The sequence below is a fragment of the Pituophis catenifer genome, unplaced genomic scaffold (assembly GCF_029215685.1).
Source record: "Pituophis catenifer annectens isolate HBS135680 unplaced genomic scaffold, rPitCat1.0.hap2 SCAF_1, whole genome shotgun sequence".
NCBI classification, from domain to species: domain Eukaryota; kingdom Metazoa; phylum Chordata; class Lepidosauria; order Squamata; family Colubridae; genus Pituophis; species Pituophis catenifer.
Genome location: NW_027256881.1, coordinates 235618212 through 235635959, shown reverse-complemented (window position 1 = coordinate 235635959; position 17748 = coordinate 235618212). Strand labels below are relative to the sequence as shown.

Below are 17748 nucleotides of genomic sequence, written 5' to 3'. Positions count from 1 at the left end.
TCATTATATCATTTATTATAATAATTATTATTATTATAAATTATATGTGCCTGATTCCGGATGGGCTCTGATGCATTCTTATACTAATGTAGACTCTGATCTCCTGAGTGTTGATACAGTATAATACAACCTGAAACAGCAATACTATTCTGCTCCATTCTGATATTGATCTGTTCATTTTATTCTTTTTTTAATGGACCATTGCCATTTGAAACTTCTGAGTGTGTAAGAATAGAATGATGTCAAATACAAAAAATAAAAAAATATGAACACATCTGTTCCTACAGACTCTTGTAACTTGTAGCTCGTGATATTTTTATAGCGTGACACAAAACATTCCACTGAATTGGAATCTGAACTGAAATCTGTAACCTCTGTAATTAATGAACATACAACTATTTTTTGTTGGGACTGATTTCTTTCATAAGGTTTGCATTATAGCTAGTCTGACAGAAATGGATTGCCCAGGGTCATAGATAAAATAATTGCAATTGCAATTGTGACACAAATGTTGCTGAAGTTATTGCTATCAACAATTTGTCATTTAAATGCTGGCTTTGCGAAACTTCTGGTAATATCAAATAACTGGTAAATTAAATTTGTGGAATGTGTTATAAAAGTGGATTCTCATCAAACTTTCAAGACTTTTGAAAGATTCCAAAAACTATATCTAAATAGCAATATATACCACTAAAGTATTTGTCATACTCATGTGCTGTGAAATTTAGGATGAACTACCTTGGAAACTTCTATGGAATTTAATGCCCCAGGTTAAGATTTTTTTAGAGACTAAAACAGCAATTCCATTTCATCCACAATAAAAATAAATATCAATAATGTAAACAAAATTGGAACAGAGGACTAGATTTTCCTGTATTATAAAATTATTGATTTAACTTTTAAGAAATCTTAAATGTATTTATTAAAATAGTATTTAGGAATTTAAAACAAGATCAATACATTAAAAGTCTTCTTTGGGTTTATTATACTCAACCGATATTTAAGAAAACTGGTTGTTGATTTTACATTGGAAATATGATGTAAATGTACTACATGGCCTGAGTTTTGTATTGGTTAAACAGTCTTATTAGGGTGAACCAGGTTCTTGGAAGGAAATTAATTTTGATTTTGTAATTATACTCGAAAAAATGTTGAACTTGCCTACTCATGAAAGATACTGACTTTATATTAAACTTGGACTGCTACCTAAAGAGCATTATGTGTTCCTGGAAATTACTTCTGTGTCAGAGGCTGCATTTTAACTTGATTAACTCTCAATCTTTGAATTGGCTATCTATTGACATAAAGTTTATAAAATACAATTCTGAGTCAGGTTCAATTTGTTTAAAAACTGTATTGTAGCAATTTATTATACATATTATACACACACAATATATATATATACATACATACATACATACATACATATACACACACTTTTCTAGTACTATATCAAAACTTTAAAAAATTTAAAAACCTATACATCCTTCCTGCTAGAAGGGTATATTCTGCTGTGAACAGGCAGGCCAAAAGACAACATCCAGAAGCATTCTTGGGAGGACATGCAAAATCTCAGCTTTATTTTATTTATTTATTTATTTTTATTAGTCCAATTTATATGCCGCCCTTCTCCGTAGACTCAGGGTGGCTTACAATGCATTATAGCAATAGCCTGCATACCTCTTTTGTATATACCTGCTTATTAGGGCTTTCGGCCCTCCCTAAGCGGTGTTGTTCTATACAAAGTTGACTTATTGCCCCCACAATCTGGGTCCTCAATTTACCTACCTCGAAAGGATGGAAGGCTGAGTCAACCTTGAGCCTGGTGAGATTCGAACTTGCACTAATTGCAGGCAGCTGGCAGCTAAGTGCTAGCACTTAACAGCACTTTAGTCCGCTGCACCACCGAGGCTTTGTCCTTTCTCCAATTCATATTAATTGTCATTCTGTTCCCTTCCCCTATGCACAAAGATTTGCTAAATGCCTTCATCTGTTTGGAATCACTAAGTTTTTGTCATCTTTATCTCAGTGTAATGGGACTTGCAAACTCCCTTAGGGTTGTCTTGCTTTGTTGCTGCTGATCTTAATTCAACAAAAGGGAAGCAGCTGTTGCCTACACAGAAGGCACAAAGTTTTGATTTCCCTTCTAGTTTTCATATGTTCCCATGGTCAGTTACTTATAAACATATTCATAAATTCCCAGTGCCACTGTTTATCACAGCATGGTTTGATCTGAGTTTACAGATTATTTCCCCTTAGAATGGGTAACTTCTCTTTTAAAAGTAGATTTCAAGAAGCTTGTTAAAGCAAGCTGAAATAACTTATGTACTGTATAAAATTTGTCCTTTTCCAAATAGGGCGACATTTGGATCCAAGTGGCATTTGCTATGGTACTGAGGTACACAAGAACGATAGGTGTCTGATGTGCTTGAATAACTGCTAACCCTAACCCCTAAGAACACAAAAAAGGGGAGATCAGCCTGGATTAAACCAAAGACAAATGCCAGCTTTGTTCTAACTCTGAAGAACATATTCTCTCTGTTCTTTTTTCCTCCTGTCTGTGCTTTGCTCCTTGTTTTGTAAACAGCAAAGAACAGAGTCTGTTATTCCTTTCTGAATGATAACAATTCAGGCATGATAGCTACCACAAAATAGGATAATTTTTTTAGATTTCAAATTTCAGTTTTTGAACTCAACAGTAAATATATAGTTACTATCAGAGCCCTAAGGAAACTGTAGAGCATGATGATTTATTATTTAATGAGACACAATGATAAAACTTTTTGCTAATAGAAGAGCCTTTATGTAAAATTAAATTTTGGCAAAAAGCAATGACTCTTAAAGCTGGTGAACATGAAATTTCCTTTCTAGAATATTTCTGAAAGCACGCCTTATCTCCTGGTTTCTCATGCTGTAGATTAATGGGTTGAGCATGGGGGTCACCACTACATAGAACACAGAGGCCATTTGGTCTAGGTGATAATTCTGCCCAGAGCTTGGCCGTACATACATAAAGCTGAGACAGCCGTAGAAAATGGTGATGACCATGAGGTGAGATGTACAAGTGGAGAAGGCTTTCTTACGGCTTGCAGCAGAATGGATTTTTAAAATGGTGACCAGGATATAAGCATAGGAGGTGAGAACAGTCATGCTTGTTGCTATTAAATTAAAGCCAACAAGAATAAAAACCAAGAGATAATTAAGACTGATATCTGAGCAGGAAAGAGCGAAAAGAGGAGGGCCCTCACAATAAAAACTCTTAATGATGTTTGGGCCACAGAAGGACAGTCTAGTTGCAGCCATTGTGTGAATGGAAGCATTAATGATCCCAGCAATGTAGGCAACTGCTATCAACTGAACACACTTATTTTGGGACATTGTGATGAAGTAGAGTAGTGGATTGCAGATTGCCACATAGCGATCATAGGCCATCACAGCTAGGAGGTAGCTCTCTGTGGTGGCAAAAAGGGCATAAAAGTAAAGCTGAGTAAAGCAACTTGCAAAAGAAATGGACTTCTTCTCTTTTAAAAGATTAGATAGAAAGTTTGGGGTCACCGTTGTTGAATAACAGGTATCCAGGAAAGATAAGCTGGTAAGGAAAAAGTACATTGGTGTGTGGAGTTGAGGACTGGTTCTGATTAAGACAATCATGCCCATGTTTCCCATCAAGGTGACGGCATAAACAGCAAAAAATATCACAAAAAGGATCAGCTGCAAGTGTGGGTCCTCTGTCAACCCAGTGAGTATGAATTCTGTCACCCATGTGCTATTTCCCATTAACACTGTGAAAATAAAATAAATATAGTATTTAATGTTACATGTTCTCTTAACATTTCAACTACATAAGAAGCTATTTTCTGTGATCTCAAATAAGATCTTGGAAGGAGGATTAATAAGTTCTAAGAAGATAAAACTGGGTATGCCATTGTCAATATTCTGATGATATATTACAATATTGATGTTTCTTCATGATTATTATTGAAGAATGATGAAATCAAATTCCATAAACAATAGGAAGCTAGTATTTGGGATTCAAAACAAGTCCTTAGAAGGAAGACATGGAATTACATCTACAGTATAAAGAATAGCTACTCCAACATTAATACAGAACAATTTTGAGATTGTTACACTATCCTGAAAAACCCAAAAGCCCCCAAAGATCCTCAACTTACCCAGTCACTCTGAACTCAACCACAACTACAATACTACAACAGGTCACAACATTCCTTCTTTGTTGGTTGTGGATGGATTGCTTCTATGTGAAATGAGTTAGGATTTTTTTTGTGTGTGTAGGTAGAAATCCAGATATATTCATCTCCAGCTGGCTCTGAGTGTTTTTATTAATTTGGTCACAGCACTTTCTTGGCTGTCTCTGAAAGGGAATATTTTCTACTGGGAAATCTTGGTATTCCCTAAGTAGTTCTAATCTTAGACAAATGCTTTCTAGAAACGGCAGCTATATGGTAACTTTTAGATCCTCACCTGGAAGCTCCAACTATTAGATGTTGAATTAATAGGTTTTTCTTGAAATTTTTATTCTAAATTTAAGAAGTTGAACTACAGTTGAAGTAATGATGTTTGTGTGTCTATATTTTTCTTGACTGTACACCGCCTTGAGTCCTACGGGAGAAAGGCGGTATAGAAATATAATAAATAAATAAATAAATTAATTAATTAATATGATCAGGTGGATGTGCAAATGAACATCAGTTGCGTGAAGACCCTTGGAATCCAAAAGGTATGACCCAGAATTGGAAGCTGCCCAGGGGGCAGTTAAAAGCAGTCTTCCATTCATCTTCCTCCTTTATGCGAACTAGATAGTAGGTTTCCCTTAGATCTAGCTTAGTGAAAATCTTGCCTTTTGACAAGTGGTTCAGCAAGTCTTTCATTAGTGGTAGGGGGTAGGTATTTTGTATTCAAATGTAGTTCACTCCCCTAAAATCGACACACAATATCAGTGCACCATCTTTTTTTTCTTTAAACAATACTGGGGTGGCCACCCTGGATTTCGCAGGCTCGATGAATCCTCTGGCTAGGTTGGTGTCAATGTACTTCCTCAATTCAGTCATTTCAGCAGGTGTCATGGAGTACATCCTGGGTTTTGGCAATTTGGCTCCCAATTCTAATTCAATGGTGCAATCCGTGGGCTGATGAGTGGGGAGGAAGTTACATTCCTCCTCACTGAAAGCTTCGGCTAAGTCTGTATATACCTTAGGAATCTGGGGTTCGCCTGGAGGCCTGTCTGAACAAGCCACTGCTGTTTCTGGCAGCTGGCCATTATGGGTAGGCTGCTGTTTGGGAGGAGGGGCAAGGGGTAATGGGCCAACCCCTATTCTGATTTTTCGGTATCCATCTTCCCATTTGATGGTAGGGGCCTATTTGTCCAGCCAAGCCAGGCCCAGCATGACAGATTCTGACATTTTTGGAGTTACTATAAATCATATAAGTTCATGATATCTCCCGATTTCTAATTTAACCAGTTCTTTAATATGGGTGGCAGGGACACCCCCCACCCCAATTAACGTTCCATCCACCTGGTGAAATTTAATTGGGTGCTTTAAGGCTGCTGTTCCGATTCCCAATTGTTCAACAACTGGAAGTCCAATTAGACATCTGGTGCAGCCGGTATCTATTATTGCTGGCAGTTCTCCTTGCTTCCCTGTCTCTGGCACCACCAGTTTAACTTTAATTGAAAAGAGGGGGATGGGTGCACTCACCATTGGGTCTTCATCTTTGCTAGCCTCGCCTAGAGAGGTTTCTTTAGCCGGAGGATCCTCACTCTCTTCAGTGGGGAAGGGAACCTCTACGGCTTGTCTGGCGAATCAGCTGGGGCTTTTCTTGGAGCCATCCTGTCTTGTGCAGCTGTGGCAGGATCTTGTGGAACTGGGGCAGGGGCCAGGCACTCAGAGGCTCAATGTCCCGGTTGTCCACACTGATAGCATTTAATCGCCCCTGCCGGTTGAGGGGGGTGATTTCAGTAGCCTTTGAAATGGGCCATCTAGATAACACTCTCCGAGGCGGCTTCTCTGCTGGGGTTTTGCTGTGGGGGTGGATTTCTCTGTCTAGAGCTATGGACATGGTATACCAGTTGTGCAGATGCTCAGGCACCTCCCAGATCCCATAGGCTTTTCTGACTTCTTGGTCAATAAATCCTTTCTCCTTTCTCCTCCATCTTCACTGAGTCTTCGCACCACCCGAAGTTTAGGTAGATGCTGGGGCTCAGCACCCCCAACAGCCCCCTTACAGGGTGCCGTTAGGCTTTAAGGGAGATTTGGGTTAATGTCAGCATTCCAGAAAACCCCAACTCTGAGTAAAGACACGGAAGCAAGCATTTTCCAAAGTTCTCTTTACTAGAATAGGTAAACTGGCACATCTGGGAAAACCTGAATCTGAAAGGTCCAGGTTTTCCCTCAGTAAATCAAAACCCCCAAAACCATCCTCTCACTCCTCAGTCGATCACATGCTCCAATCAACATCCATCCCATCTTGACTCAGCACTCTGATCACTCCTTCTCCAGATGCCGGATTGCCCTGACCTTGACTGACAGGAAGAATGCTATTATTTCTACCAATAATCCCTCTACTAAATCCCCCCTCCTACTTTCCCACACATGAGAAGGTGGCAGCATGGAAGCTTCCGGCCTAATATGGCTTCCAAAGCTGACACCTATTCAATCTTCAAGACCTTCAGCAATGGAACACCCACAACTTGGGGAAGCAAATTGTTCCATGGATTAATTGTTCTTACTGTCAGGGAATTTCTCCTTAGTTCTAGGTTGGATCTGTCTTTAACGAGCTTCCACCATTGCTTCTTGCCTTGACCTCAGGTCCTTTGGATAATATATCAACCCACTCATCCATGTGACTGCCCCTCAAATACCAGATGACATCTATCATATCAAACCTAATCCTTCTGTTTGTTAGGCTGGACATACCTAGTTCCCTTAACCATATTCATCATATGGTTTAGCCACTAGACCCCTTATCATATTTTTTGGTCTTCTCTATATTCTTTCTATGGTCTCAGCATCTCTTTTGTATAGGGGCAACAAGAGCAAGACTCATGTTCCAAGTGTGGCCTCATTACTACAGTATATAGAACAGTACTACCGATTTTTTATTAGTGGATCATTGAAATTTGATCTATGTCCATAAATATAAGATGCAAAAAACTTGGATGCATCTGTTCCTACTAACATCTTATAATATGTGATTTTTTTTCAGGCTGACAACAAACATTATTCAATTTCTTTTCTGCCACTCCTAAACGTGAAAGAACATCTAGTTGGAGAATGTAGAACAGGATGTATAACATACCGGTAGTTACAAGCAAAATATGATTGTGACAAGGACTCCTCTGGAATTATATTAATTATTGATTCTTGATACATTCAACTAACTGACTTATCCCTAACAATTGACAATTAAAAAGCAATATAGAGAATAAGAGGTAAATGCTTTGGAGGGGATGGGGACTCTAAGCCATCCTTTGTACGACCGCACTTTCTTCTGCCAGCATACCTAATCGTAATCACACAAAACTGCAGTCCATCCCATTCTTCATCATAAATATCCTAGCATAATCTAATCATTCTTCCAATCAGAACATTTGATATTATACTATTCTTTGGACAAACTATATTAATTGCCTTGGAAACATCTCTATGGATTTCAATGCCCTAGATAAAAGTTTTTAGAAACTAAACAATTTCCTTTTATCCACAATAAAAAAAATTAACAATACAAAAAAAAAAATTGGAGCAGAGACTTGAGTTTTCCTATACTATAAAATCATTAGTGTCAACTTTTAAGAAACATTAAATGCATTTATTAAGAATAGTATTTACAAACATAAAACAAGAGTAACAGATAAAATTGTACACTGCCCAGAGCCACTCTCTGAAGGAGATAGGAGGTTAAGAAGTGTGAAAAATGAATGAATGAATGAATAAATAAATAAATAATAAATAAATATTCTTCTTTGGTTTATTGGACTCAATGGATATGTTGATCTTACATTGGAGAGGTAATACATGCAAAGTTAAATCAGTAAACATGCCTTTCTTTTATTCTTGATATCTCCTTATTGGTTAAAGTCTTATTAGGTTTCTAATAATAATAGAGTTTTATTAGGGTTTTAATATAAGAAAATTAAAATGTAAATATCTCGTTGCTTTTATAATTATATTCCAAAAATATCAGCCTCGATTAAAATTTAAAAATGCTGGCTTTGTTCTAACTCTGAGGAGCAGATTTTTCTGCTTTTTCCCTCCCTTCTGCGCTCTGTCCTTTAGTTGTTTATAATCAATTGAAAAGCATCGAAATGGGACAACTCACCACAACCAAGTTGCCACAAGACAACTTACCACGGGACAATTCAACAAATGCAAAAGTTAAATTAATTTAGATGGAACCATGGACAATAATAACAAAATATAAAGTCAATCCAGAAACACAAGAGTTACATTCATTTAGATGAAAATGTGGTCATCAATAAAAAAAGTAGCTGAATAAAACAATTAATACAGGATTGAATTGTCCTGTGCAAGTTGTCCAGCAGCAAATTGGCCATGGTGAATTGTCCTGTGGTGAGTTGACTGTGGTGAGTTGGCTGAGGTGAATTGACCATGACGAGTTGGCCATGATAAGTTAGCCGCAGCAAGTTGCCCTAAACCTGAAAATTCCTTTCTAATTGATGGAAATCACTAGGACATGATAACTACCCCCAAAAAGGACACTTCTTTAGAGTTCAAATTTCATTTTTTGAACTCAAAAGCAAATATATAATTAACTAAAAGAGCCCTATTACACAGTATAATGATTTATTATTTTATGAGACACAATAAAAAAAACCATTTGCTACTAGAACAGCTTTTATCTAAAGCTGAAATTTGGCAAAGAGAAATGGTTCTTAAAGGTATTGTCATATCTGTTGAAGATGAAATTTTCTTCCTAGGATACTTCTGAAGGCACCTCTTACCTCCTGGTTCCTCATGCTGTAGATTAATGGGTTGAGCATGGGGGTCACCACTACATAGAACACAGAGGCCATTTGGTCTAGGTGATAATTCTGCCTAGAGCTTGGCCGTGCATACATAAAACTGAGACATCCATAGAAAATGGTGATGACCATGAGGTGAGATGTACAAGTAGAGAAGGCTTTCCTACGGGTTGCAGCAGAATGGAGCTTTAAAATGGTAACCAGGATATACATGTAGGAAGTGAGAACAGTCAGGCTTGTTATTATTAAGTTGAAGCCAACAAGTACAAAAACCAACAAATAATTAAGACTGATATCTGAGCAGGAAAGAGCAAAAAGGGGGGGACCCTCACAATAAAAACTCTTAATGATGTTTGAGCCACAGAAGGACAGTCTAGTTGCAGCCATTGTGTGAATGGAAGCATTAATGATCCCAGCAATGTAGGCAACTGCTATCAGCTGAACACACTTCCTTTGGGACATTGTGATGAAGTAGAGTAGTGGATTGCAGATTGCCACGTAGCGATCATAGGCCATCACAGCTAGGAGGTAGCATTCTGTGGTGGCCAATAGAATATAAAAGTAAAGCTGAATAAAGCAACCTCCATACGAAATAATCTTTTTTTCTTTTAAAAGGTTGCATAGAAACTTTGGGGTAACACATGATGAATAACAAATATCCAAAAAAGATAAGCTAGTTAGGAAAAAGTACATTGGTGTGTGGAGAGAAGGACTGATCCTGATTAAGATAATCATGCTTAGGTTTCCCACCAGGGTGATGCCATAAATAGCAGAAAATATCCCAAAGAGGATGAGCTGCAACTGTGAGTCCTCTGTTAATCCAGTGAGTATGAATTCTGTCACTGGTGTGCTGTTTCCCATGTAATCACAGTAACATTTCAGTCAATTTCCCTTTGTTTTTCTAATATTTGTAATGTAGTCTGTGATCAGAATCAATTTTTAATTTCCTAGCAAAGGAAACAGAAGTTGGAACATTTTTGATGAACGCAAGTAAAAAAATAATATTCAGTTTAAAGGAAACAATATTGCATCTACATATATATTTTCTTTCAAATTGTAATCTGATCATCATAGTTTGCAACAAATAATCACAATTATTAGAATGGATTAAATATATCCTACTATATGTGATTAAAATAGTTCCAGCCCATGAATAAATTTCACTACAGGACTAACAATTAAAAACAATTAATAACATGAGAGTGCTACTGAAATCTTTGAGTAGACCTACGTACTCTCTTTTAAACATGGGAAGATATCCAACAAATATCAGAAGAAATATTAGTTGCATTTACATGTCTGTTCGCAGGATATTTTGACAAGCTCCAGTAAAGAATTAGCAAGCTAACTGAAGAAAGGTTCTTACTGCTTTCAACTGTGTATATTGTTTTGTTGGTTCATTGCTGGATCTACGTACTCTATGACTTGTAAAAACTCATTTCTGGATTACAAGGGTTTCTCATTTCTTGCATTGATTCAATGAATTATGAATAGCAAAGTCACGTTGACTCTCATGTCACAGATGATTGACCAGCGTCAACATATTCTTGTATATCTTTCAAGTTGGACTTAAATATAATCAACTCTACAAAGAAATTTTCATTCTGTAAAATAGTTATTCTGTTGGCCACATTCTAAGAACTACTTCTATGAAAATATTTGAAGATGTTTTTGTAAACACACTTCACTTTTTAATCTTGGTTTTGTCATATCAGTGCCAGCTCTATTTTACTTATGCCTTTTTTGTACCACCCATTATTAAAATCACAGTTAAAAACAAAGCACTAAAGCTTTATAAACATAACATTTGTTTGTTTCATCTCAAAATACCTCATCTTCTATGCTAAATGAGTATATTCATTCCTCACAGAATTTTTAAATTTTCTGATGCATTCAGTTTTTTTTTTTTAAAAAAAAAAAACAAAAGCAAAAAACCCTGCACATCTTGAGGTCTTCTTGAGTGCTCTTCCCAAGCACTCCTTTTTTTCTGATGCAATCTGAACTGTGTAAAAGACTATATTTACATAATTATTTGGCCTTGTGCACCAACTTGCATGCTTGCCATGCTGGCTTGATCTGGCACTTGTCTGAATACCTAATCAGTTTTCTTTGAGGTAAGTTGTCATCTCATGAACTTTTAAATCAAACTGCCAAAATCAACAAAATGCAATAGTTGTATAATTGCCTTCATGATGATCAAACTCACTTGTTTTCTTCCAGATCAATAGCATCTTTCACATTTTAAAATATCTGTATTTTTTTCAAGAGTCTGAGTGCAGGTTTTTGAAACTTACACTAACATCCTTTTGCTGCTCTGAAGAAATTCAGATATTTTCCTTCAATCTTCAGTAACTCAACAGCTTTATACAATTCTGCAAACAATACTCTCTCCCTCAACTCTCTTTGGAGTAAAGGAGAAAAGAATTCTACTGAGAAAAACATTTGTTTGGGGAATGTGTCCTCAAAGTGCTTCAAACTGTGTTTGTGTTAATTACACAGTGGAGATTCAGTAAACCGAATTGCAATTGTTTGAAGTATTTACCAATGGGAAATGTAATATTCAATAGATATCACATTCTGTTGTCTTCTTTATTTATTAATAATATTTTATCATACCCTTTTCCCACACAGTGATGTTCCATTAACAGCATTTTTATGAGTTTTGACTAGCTCCAATTCTTTTTTCCTTAGGCTTTGGGTTCAGAAGTGGTTTGACGGTCTTTTCTGATGGTTTATGTCTTTGTCGGTTGTTGTTTTTTAAACATTTTTCTTTCTCATTTTTAATTTATTCATTGTTGTTTCTGAATTATTATTAAAGAAGCTCACTGCCTGAGTTGGACACTCATTGGAGTGGCTGTACAAATTAGTTAAATAAATTAAATGATTAGAGAGGACACAGCCTGCATATGTATAACAGGCAAAGAAAGGAACTTAGAAGGGAACCTCCCTAATTTTCAGCCTGAAAAATAAGACATTGGGAGATTTTTTATTATTTTACCACTCTTACAAGATTCTGTTAATGTAGCCTTACAATAAAGTAGTACTAGCTTATCTGGTTGTGCTTCCTGTCTGGTTTTTCTGGCAATGCTGAGATAAGTTTTGCAAATTTCATACTCTTTTCCAAAGAAAGGAATTTCAGGAATGGCCTCTGATCCTCAAATAACCCTACTATCCAGTGAGTATCTGACAGCAGCATTGTTGAAACACCAGCAGCAAGTAGGTGCATAGATGATCAATTTGCAGAATGCCACGATAATACTAACACAAGAACTTTGAGTTTGCCTCAACCTGCAGCAGCACAATAGATGGCAGCCTAGCCAATGCTCCTGCTTCCCGTGACAGCTTGCCAGGGAAGTTCAGAGACCAGCAACTTCATTTACAAACAGTGAAACCTTACACACACACACACATACACACCCCACAGACACATACCTAATCAGAATGAAAGAAAGACATGAGTATTAAACAGCCTTCTATATAAAATACAAGTTTGAATATATACTTATGCCTTTTGACCTAGTTAGCAGTGGAGCTTGTTTTTATAGGTGCATGAATGGCACGTTTTCAGAAATTCCAGACAAGTATGTTGTAGTGAACTTAGATGACGTATTCATTTATTTCAAGGATCTCTTCTTGCATATCACCCATGCTGGAAATGTATTGTAAAAATTATGGGACAACAACCTTTTTGTCAAACTAGAAAAATATACATTTGATCTGCATGGGTCCCTGGGCCTCAACTCCTCATTTGCTACCGTAACCCCTTCTACCCCTGTATTGTTCAAACAGACACCTCAGATGGGGAGGTATGAACAATTTTGCTCCAGGCAGAGAAGGAAAGGAGGGCAGATTTACTACTGTATGTGCCTTTTATTCCAGAGTGCTCTCCTAGCAGAAAGGAACTATAACATGTTCAGTAAAGAGTTGTTTGCAATAAAAATGCCTTTCAACAATGAGGATAACTACCAGAAGGAACCCGCACTCTAGTTCATATAGATCATAAGAATTTAGAGATTCTGCAAATGCCCAATCTTTTGTCTCTTGGCAAATCAGGTGGGCACAATGACAGATTAGTAACTTCCACATCTTTTAAATCACAGTACCTTTCCAGCAGATAGCTTAGTTAATTTGATCCATAAATTATTGAGTTAGTCCAAGCAAGGCTTTCCGTATACAACCACACTTACTAATAAAATATTATATTGAATTATATGACACTCCATGAGTTACTCTCCCATTTCCCTGTTACTTGTTTTATTTTATTTTATTCTTTTATTTTTAAAAACAAAACAATAGGAGGAGATCATGTTGGGGATCATCTATCAGGAAGTACCCTCTGAATACCTGGATGCTTCTGTCACATGAAATGTACCTGAAGAAATTCAATACAAAATATAATAATATATAATTATAATAAATGATATGTGCCAAATTGCAAGTGAGTCTGGACTCTGATGCATTCTTACACTAGTGTAGATTCTGATCTCATAAGTGTTAACAGAGAATAATACAACTTGAAACAGTAATACTATTCTGTTCAGTTCTGATATTTTTCTGTTCATGTTATTCTTTTTTTTAATAGACCACTGCTATATGAAACTTTTGAGTCTGTAAAAATAGAATTGTGTAAAAAAAAAAGAGAGAGAACTCATTTGTTCCTACAGATTCTTGTATCTTGTAGTTTGTGATGTTTTCATAGACATCACATGACTGAACCCAATTTCATAATTATTTTAACCATGGTTATTACAGTAAATGAAATACCTGTGGTTGTTAAGTGAATGACACAGTTGTTAAGTGAGTCCAGTTTCCACACTGAATTTGCTTGTCAGAAGCTGGCTGAGAACATCACAAATTGTGATTACGTAACCACAAGATGCCGCAATCCTTGTACAGGTAGTCCTCAACTTCCAACCACAATGGAGACCAACATTTCTGTTGTCAAGTGAGACATTTGCCCCATTTTATGACTTTTCTTGCTACAGTTGTTAAGTGAATTACTGCAGTTGATAAGTTAGTAACCCAGTTGTTAAGTGCATTCCCCATTGACTTTGCTTGTCAGAAAGTCATAAAAGGTGATTACCGAATCTTGGCACACAGCAAAGGTCATAAATATGAACCAGTTGCCAAGCATCTGAATTTTGATCACATGATCATGGGATGCTACAATGGTCATAAATGTGAAAAATGGTCATAAGTCACTTTTTCCAGTGCCGTTGTAACTTTGAACAGTCACTAAATGAACTGTTGTAAATTGAGGACTACCTGTAAATGTGAGCCAATTGCCAGGTGCTAGAATTGCAGTTACACGGAGGTGATGGTGGTGGTTCGAGTCATTAATTTTGAGCACAAGTTGTAAGTCCCTTTTTTTCCAGCATAATCATAACTTTGTACCATAATTAAATGAAAATTGTGGTCAAGGACTATAGTACCCATACTCATTCTTTCATTTAGCCTGAACCAATCACCAAGATATTAACGTTTCTCATTACCAGATAACAGGATGAGTGCTGTTATTTTATTTCTTGCTCCCAGAAATGTTTTTTAAAAAACTTATTACAGAGCAAGAGAAATTCACCTTGTTCAACCCTGAGTTGCTTCCATAAAACTGCACTATAGTAAGGATGTTAATTTTGATTGGTCTCTAAAATAATCTAGCCTATTTAGGGCATAGTTAATAAACTTCAGCTGAGTTTTGAAACCTGAATTAAGTCCAGCTGATCAGACTCATCGGGAAGCAGGATTCTTTCAAAGCAGACTGGATCAGAATGTTATTGCTATTCCAGTAAAGTTTAAGAATAGACATAACAATAAATCTTGAGGATAATTTTATTTAATCTCCTAGTGAAGTTCTGCTCCTAAAAATTTTATTCAGTCAGATGAATCATAAAAATAGTATAGCATTTTCTTTATTTCTGGTGATGGAGAATGGGAAGATTTGGGATTTAAGTCTTAGTCAAATTAAGGAAGGAGTCTTGAAGCAAGTAGGAGATTATGTAGGGTTGTCCTACAAGTCACTGAACTGGGATATGAACCAGGGGTGGGTCCTACTTACCTTTACTACCGGTTCACAATGGGAGCAGGCAGAAGCTTCTGCATATACGCAGATCGTCATTTATGATGTCCAGGTGGGTGGGTGGAGCATCGCGCTTGCTTTTACTACCGGTTCTAAAGAATCAGACAGAACCGGGAGCAACCCACCACTGATATGAACTGAAATTCATGATTTTAGTAATTAATGAATATACAACTAATTTTATTTGGGAAATATTTATTTCATAAAGTTTGTATTATAGCTAGTCTAAAAACAGATTGCCCAGGATCATAGACAAAATAATTTTGATTGCAACCATGACACAAATATTCCTGAAGGTATTACTGTCAATATTTGTCCTTTAAATGCTGGCTTTGTGAAGCTTCTGACAATACCAAATAACTGGTAGATAGATTAAATAATACATTCTGAAAAATATATAATGGGTATTGTGACCTCATTAGATATAGGAAAAGTCTTAGATAGAGTACAAATTAAATTTCTGGAACATGTTATAAAAATCAATTCTCATCAAACCTTCTAGAATTTTAAAGGATTAAAAAAAAACCCATGTCTAAATTGCAATTTATACAGTTACATTATTTGTCACAGTCATGCTATGTGAAATGTAATATCAACTGCCTTGGAAACTACTATGGATTTGAATGTGCCAGATCAAGGCATTTTTACAAAATAAACCAACAATGCCATTTCATATACAATGACAAAACAAAACAAAACAAAACAAAAACGAATATAGAAGAACCTTGGAAGAGAGAGCTAGATTTGCCTATATTATAAAATTATTGTGTTTTAACATTTAAGACACAGTGATTTTATAATTTTTAAAGAAATGTTAAATGTATTTATTACATTATTTTGAATTCAAAAGCAAATATATAATTAAGACTAGAGCTCTAGGAATATTATATAGCCTAGTGATTATTATTTAATGAGACACAATGCTAAAAACGTTTTGCTACTAGAACAGCTTTTATGTAAAATTAATTTTTGGCAAAAAGCAATAGCTCTTAAAAGTGTTGAAAATGATTTTTTTTTTCTAGGATACTTCTGAAGGCACCTCTTACCTCCTGGTTCCTCATGCTGTAGATTAATGGGTTGAGCATGGGGGTCACCACTACATAGAACACAGAGGCCATTTGGTCTAGGTGATAATTCTGCCTAGAGCTTGGTCGTGCATACATAAAGCTACTACATCCTTAGAAAATGGTGATGACCATGAGGTGAGATGTACAAGTGGAAAAGGCTTTTCTACGGCTCGTGGCAGAGCGGATCCTTAAAATGGTGACCAGGATATAAGTGTAGGAAGTGAGAACAGTCAGGCTTGTTACTGTTATATTGAGCCCTACAAATACAAATAACAGTAAATCATTAAGACTAACATCTGAGCAGGAAAGAGCAAGAAGGGGAGGACCCTCACAATAAAAATTCTTAATGATGTTTGGGCCACAGAAGGACAGTCTAGATGCAGCCATTGTGTGAATGGAAGCATTAATGATCCCAGCTATGTAGGAAATTGCTATCAGCTGAACACACTTTCTTTGGGACATTGTGATGAAGTAGAGTAGTGGATTGCAGATTGCCACGTAGCGATCATAGGCCATCACAGCTAGGAGGTAGCACTCTGTGGTGGCAAATACACCATAAAAGTAAAGCTGAGTAAAGCAACTTGCAAAGGAAATGGACTTCTTCTCTTTTAAAAGATTGGATAACAGCTTTGGGGTCACCGTTGTTGAATAACAGGTATCCAGGAAAGATAAGCTGGTAAGGAAAAAGTACATTGGGGTGTGGAGTTGAGGACTGGTTCTGATTAAGACAATCATGCCCACGTTTCCCATCAAGGTGACGGCATAAACAGCAAAAAATATCACAAAAAGGATCAGCTGCAAGTGTGGGTCCTCTGTCAACCTAGTGAGTATGAATTCTGTCACCCATGTGCTATTTCCCATTAACACTGTGAAAATAAAATAAATATAGTATTCAATGTTACATGTTCTCTTAACATTTCAACTACATAAGAAGCTATTTTCTGTGATCTCAAATAAGATCTTGGAAGGAGGATTAATAAATTCTAAGAAGATAAAACTGGGTATGCCATTGTCAATATTCTGATGCTATGTTACAATATTGATGTTTCTTCATGATTATTATTGAAGAATGATGAAATCAAATTCCATAAACAATAGGAAGCTAGTATTTGGGATTCAAAACAAGTCCTTAGAAGGAAGACATGGAATTACATCTACAGTATAAAGAATAGCTACTCCAACATTAATACAGAACAATTTTGAGATTGTTACACTATCCTGATAAACCCAAAAGCCCTCAAAGATCCTCAACTTACCCAGTCACTCTGAATTCAACCACAACTACAGAAGGTTACAACATTCCTTCTTTGCTGGTTGTGGATGGATTGTTTCTATGTGAAATAAGTTAGGAATTTGTGTGTGTGGATAGAAATCCGAATATATTCAGCTCCAGCTGGCTCTGAGTCTTTTTATTAATTTGGTCACAGCACTTTCTTGGTTTTCTCTGAAAGGGAATATTTTCTACTGGGAAATCTTGGTATTCCCTAAGTAGTTCTAATCTTAGACAAATGCTTTCTAGAAACGGCAGCTGTATGGTAACTTTGAGGTTCTCACCTGGAAGCTCCAACTATTAGATGTTGAATTAATAGGTTTTTCTTGAAATT

General features: G+C 36.4%; 2 protein-coding genes and 1 pseudogene across 2 annotated transcripts; all 3 read right to left on the bottom strand.

Annotated features, from left to right (window-relative positions):
* Positions 1–2838: 2838 nt before the first annotated feature.
* Positions 2839–3792, bottom strand: LOC139327409 (olfactory receptor 5J3-like). The gene has a single exon (XM_070957227.1). It carries the CDS (start codon positions 3775–3777, stop codon positions 2839–2841), a length of 939 nt encoding a protein of 312 aa, XP_070813328.1. The 5' UTR covers positions 3778–3792.
* Positions 3793–8923: 5131 nt separating this feature from the next.
* On the bottom strand, positions 8924–9862 carry LOC139327408 (olfactory receptor 8D4-like). Its single transcript, XM_070957226.1, has one exon. It carries the CDS (start codon positions 9860–9862, stop codon positions 8924–8926), a length of 939 nt encoding a protein of 312 aa, XP_070813327.1.
* A 6204-nt stretch (positions 9863–16066) lies between these two features.
* On the bottom strand, positions 16067–17005 carry LOC139310552 (olfactory receptor 5J3-like; annotated as a pseudogene).
* Positions 17006–17748: the final 743 nt, after the last annotated feature.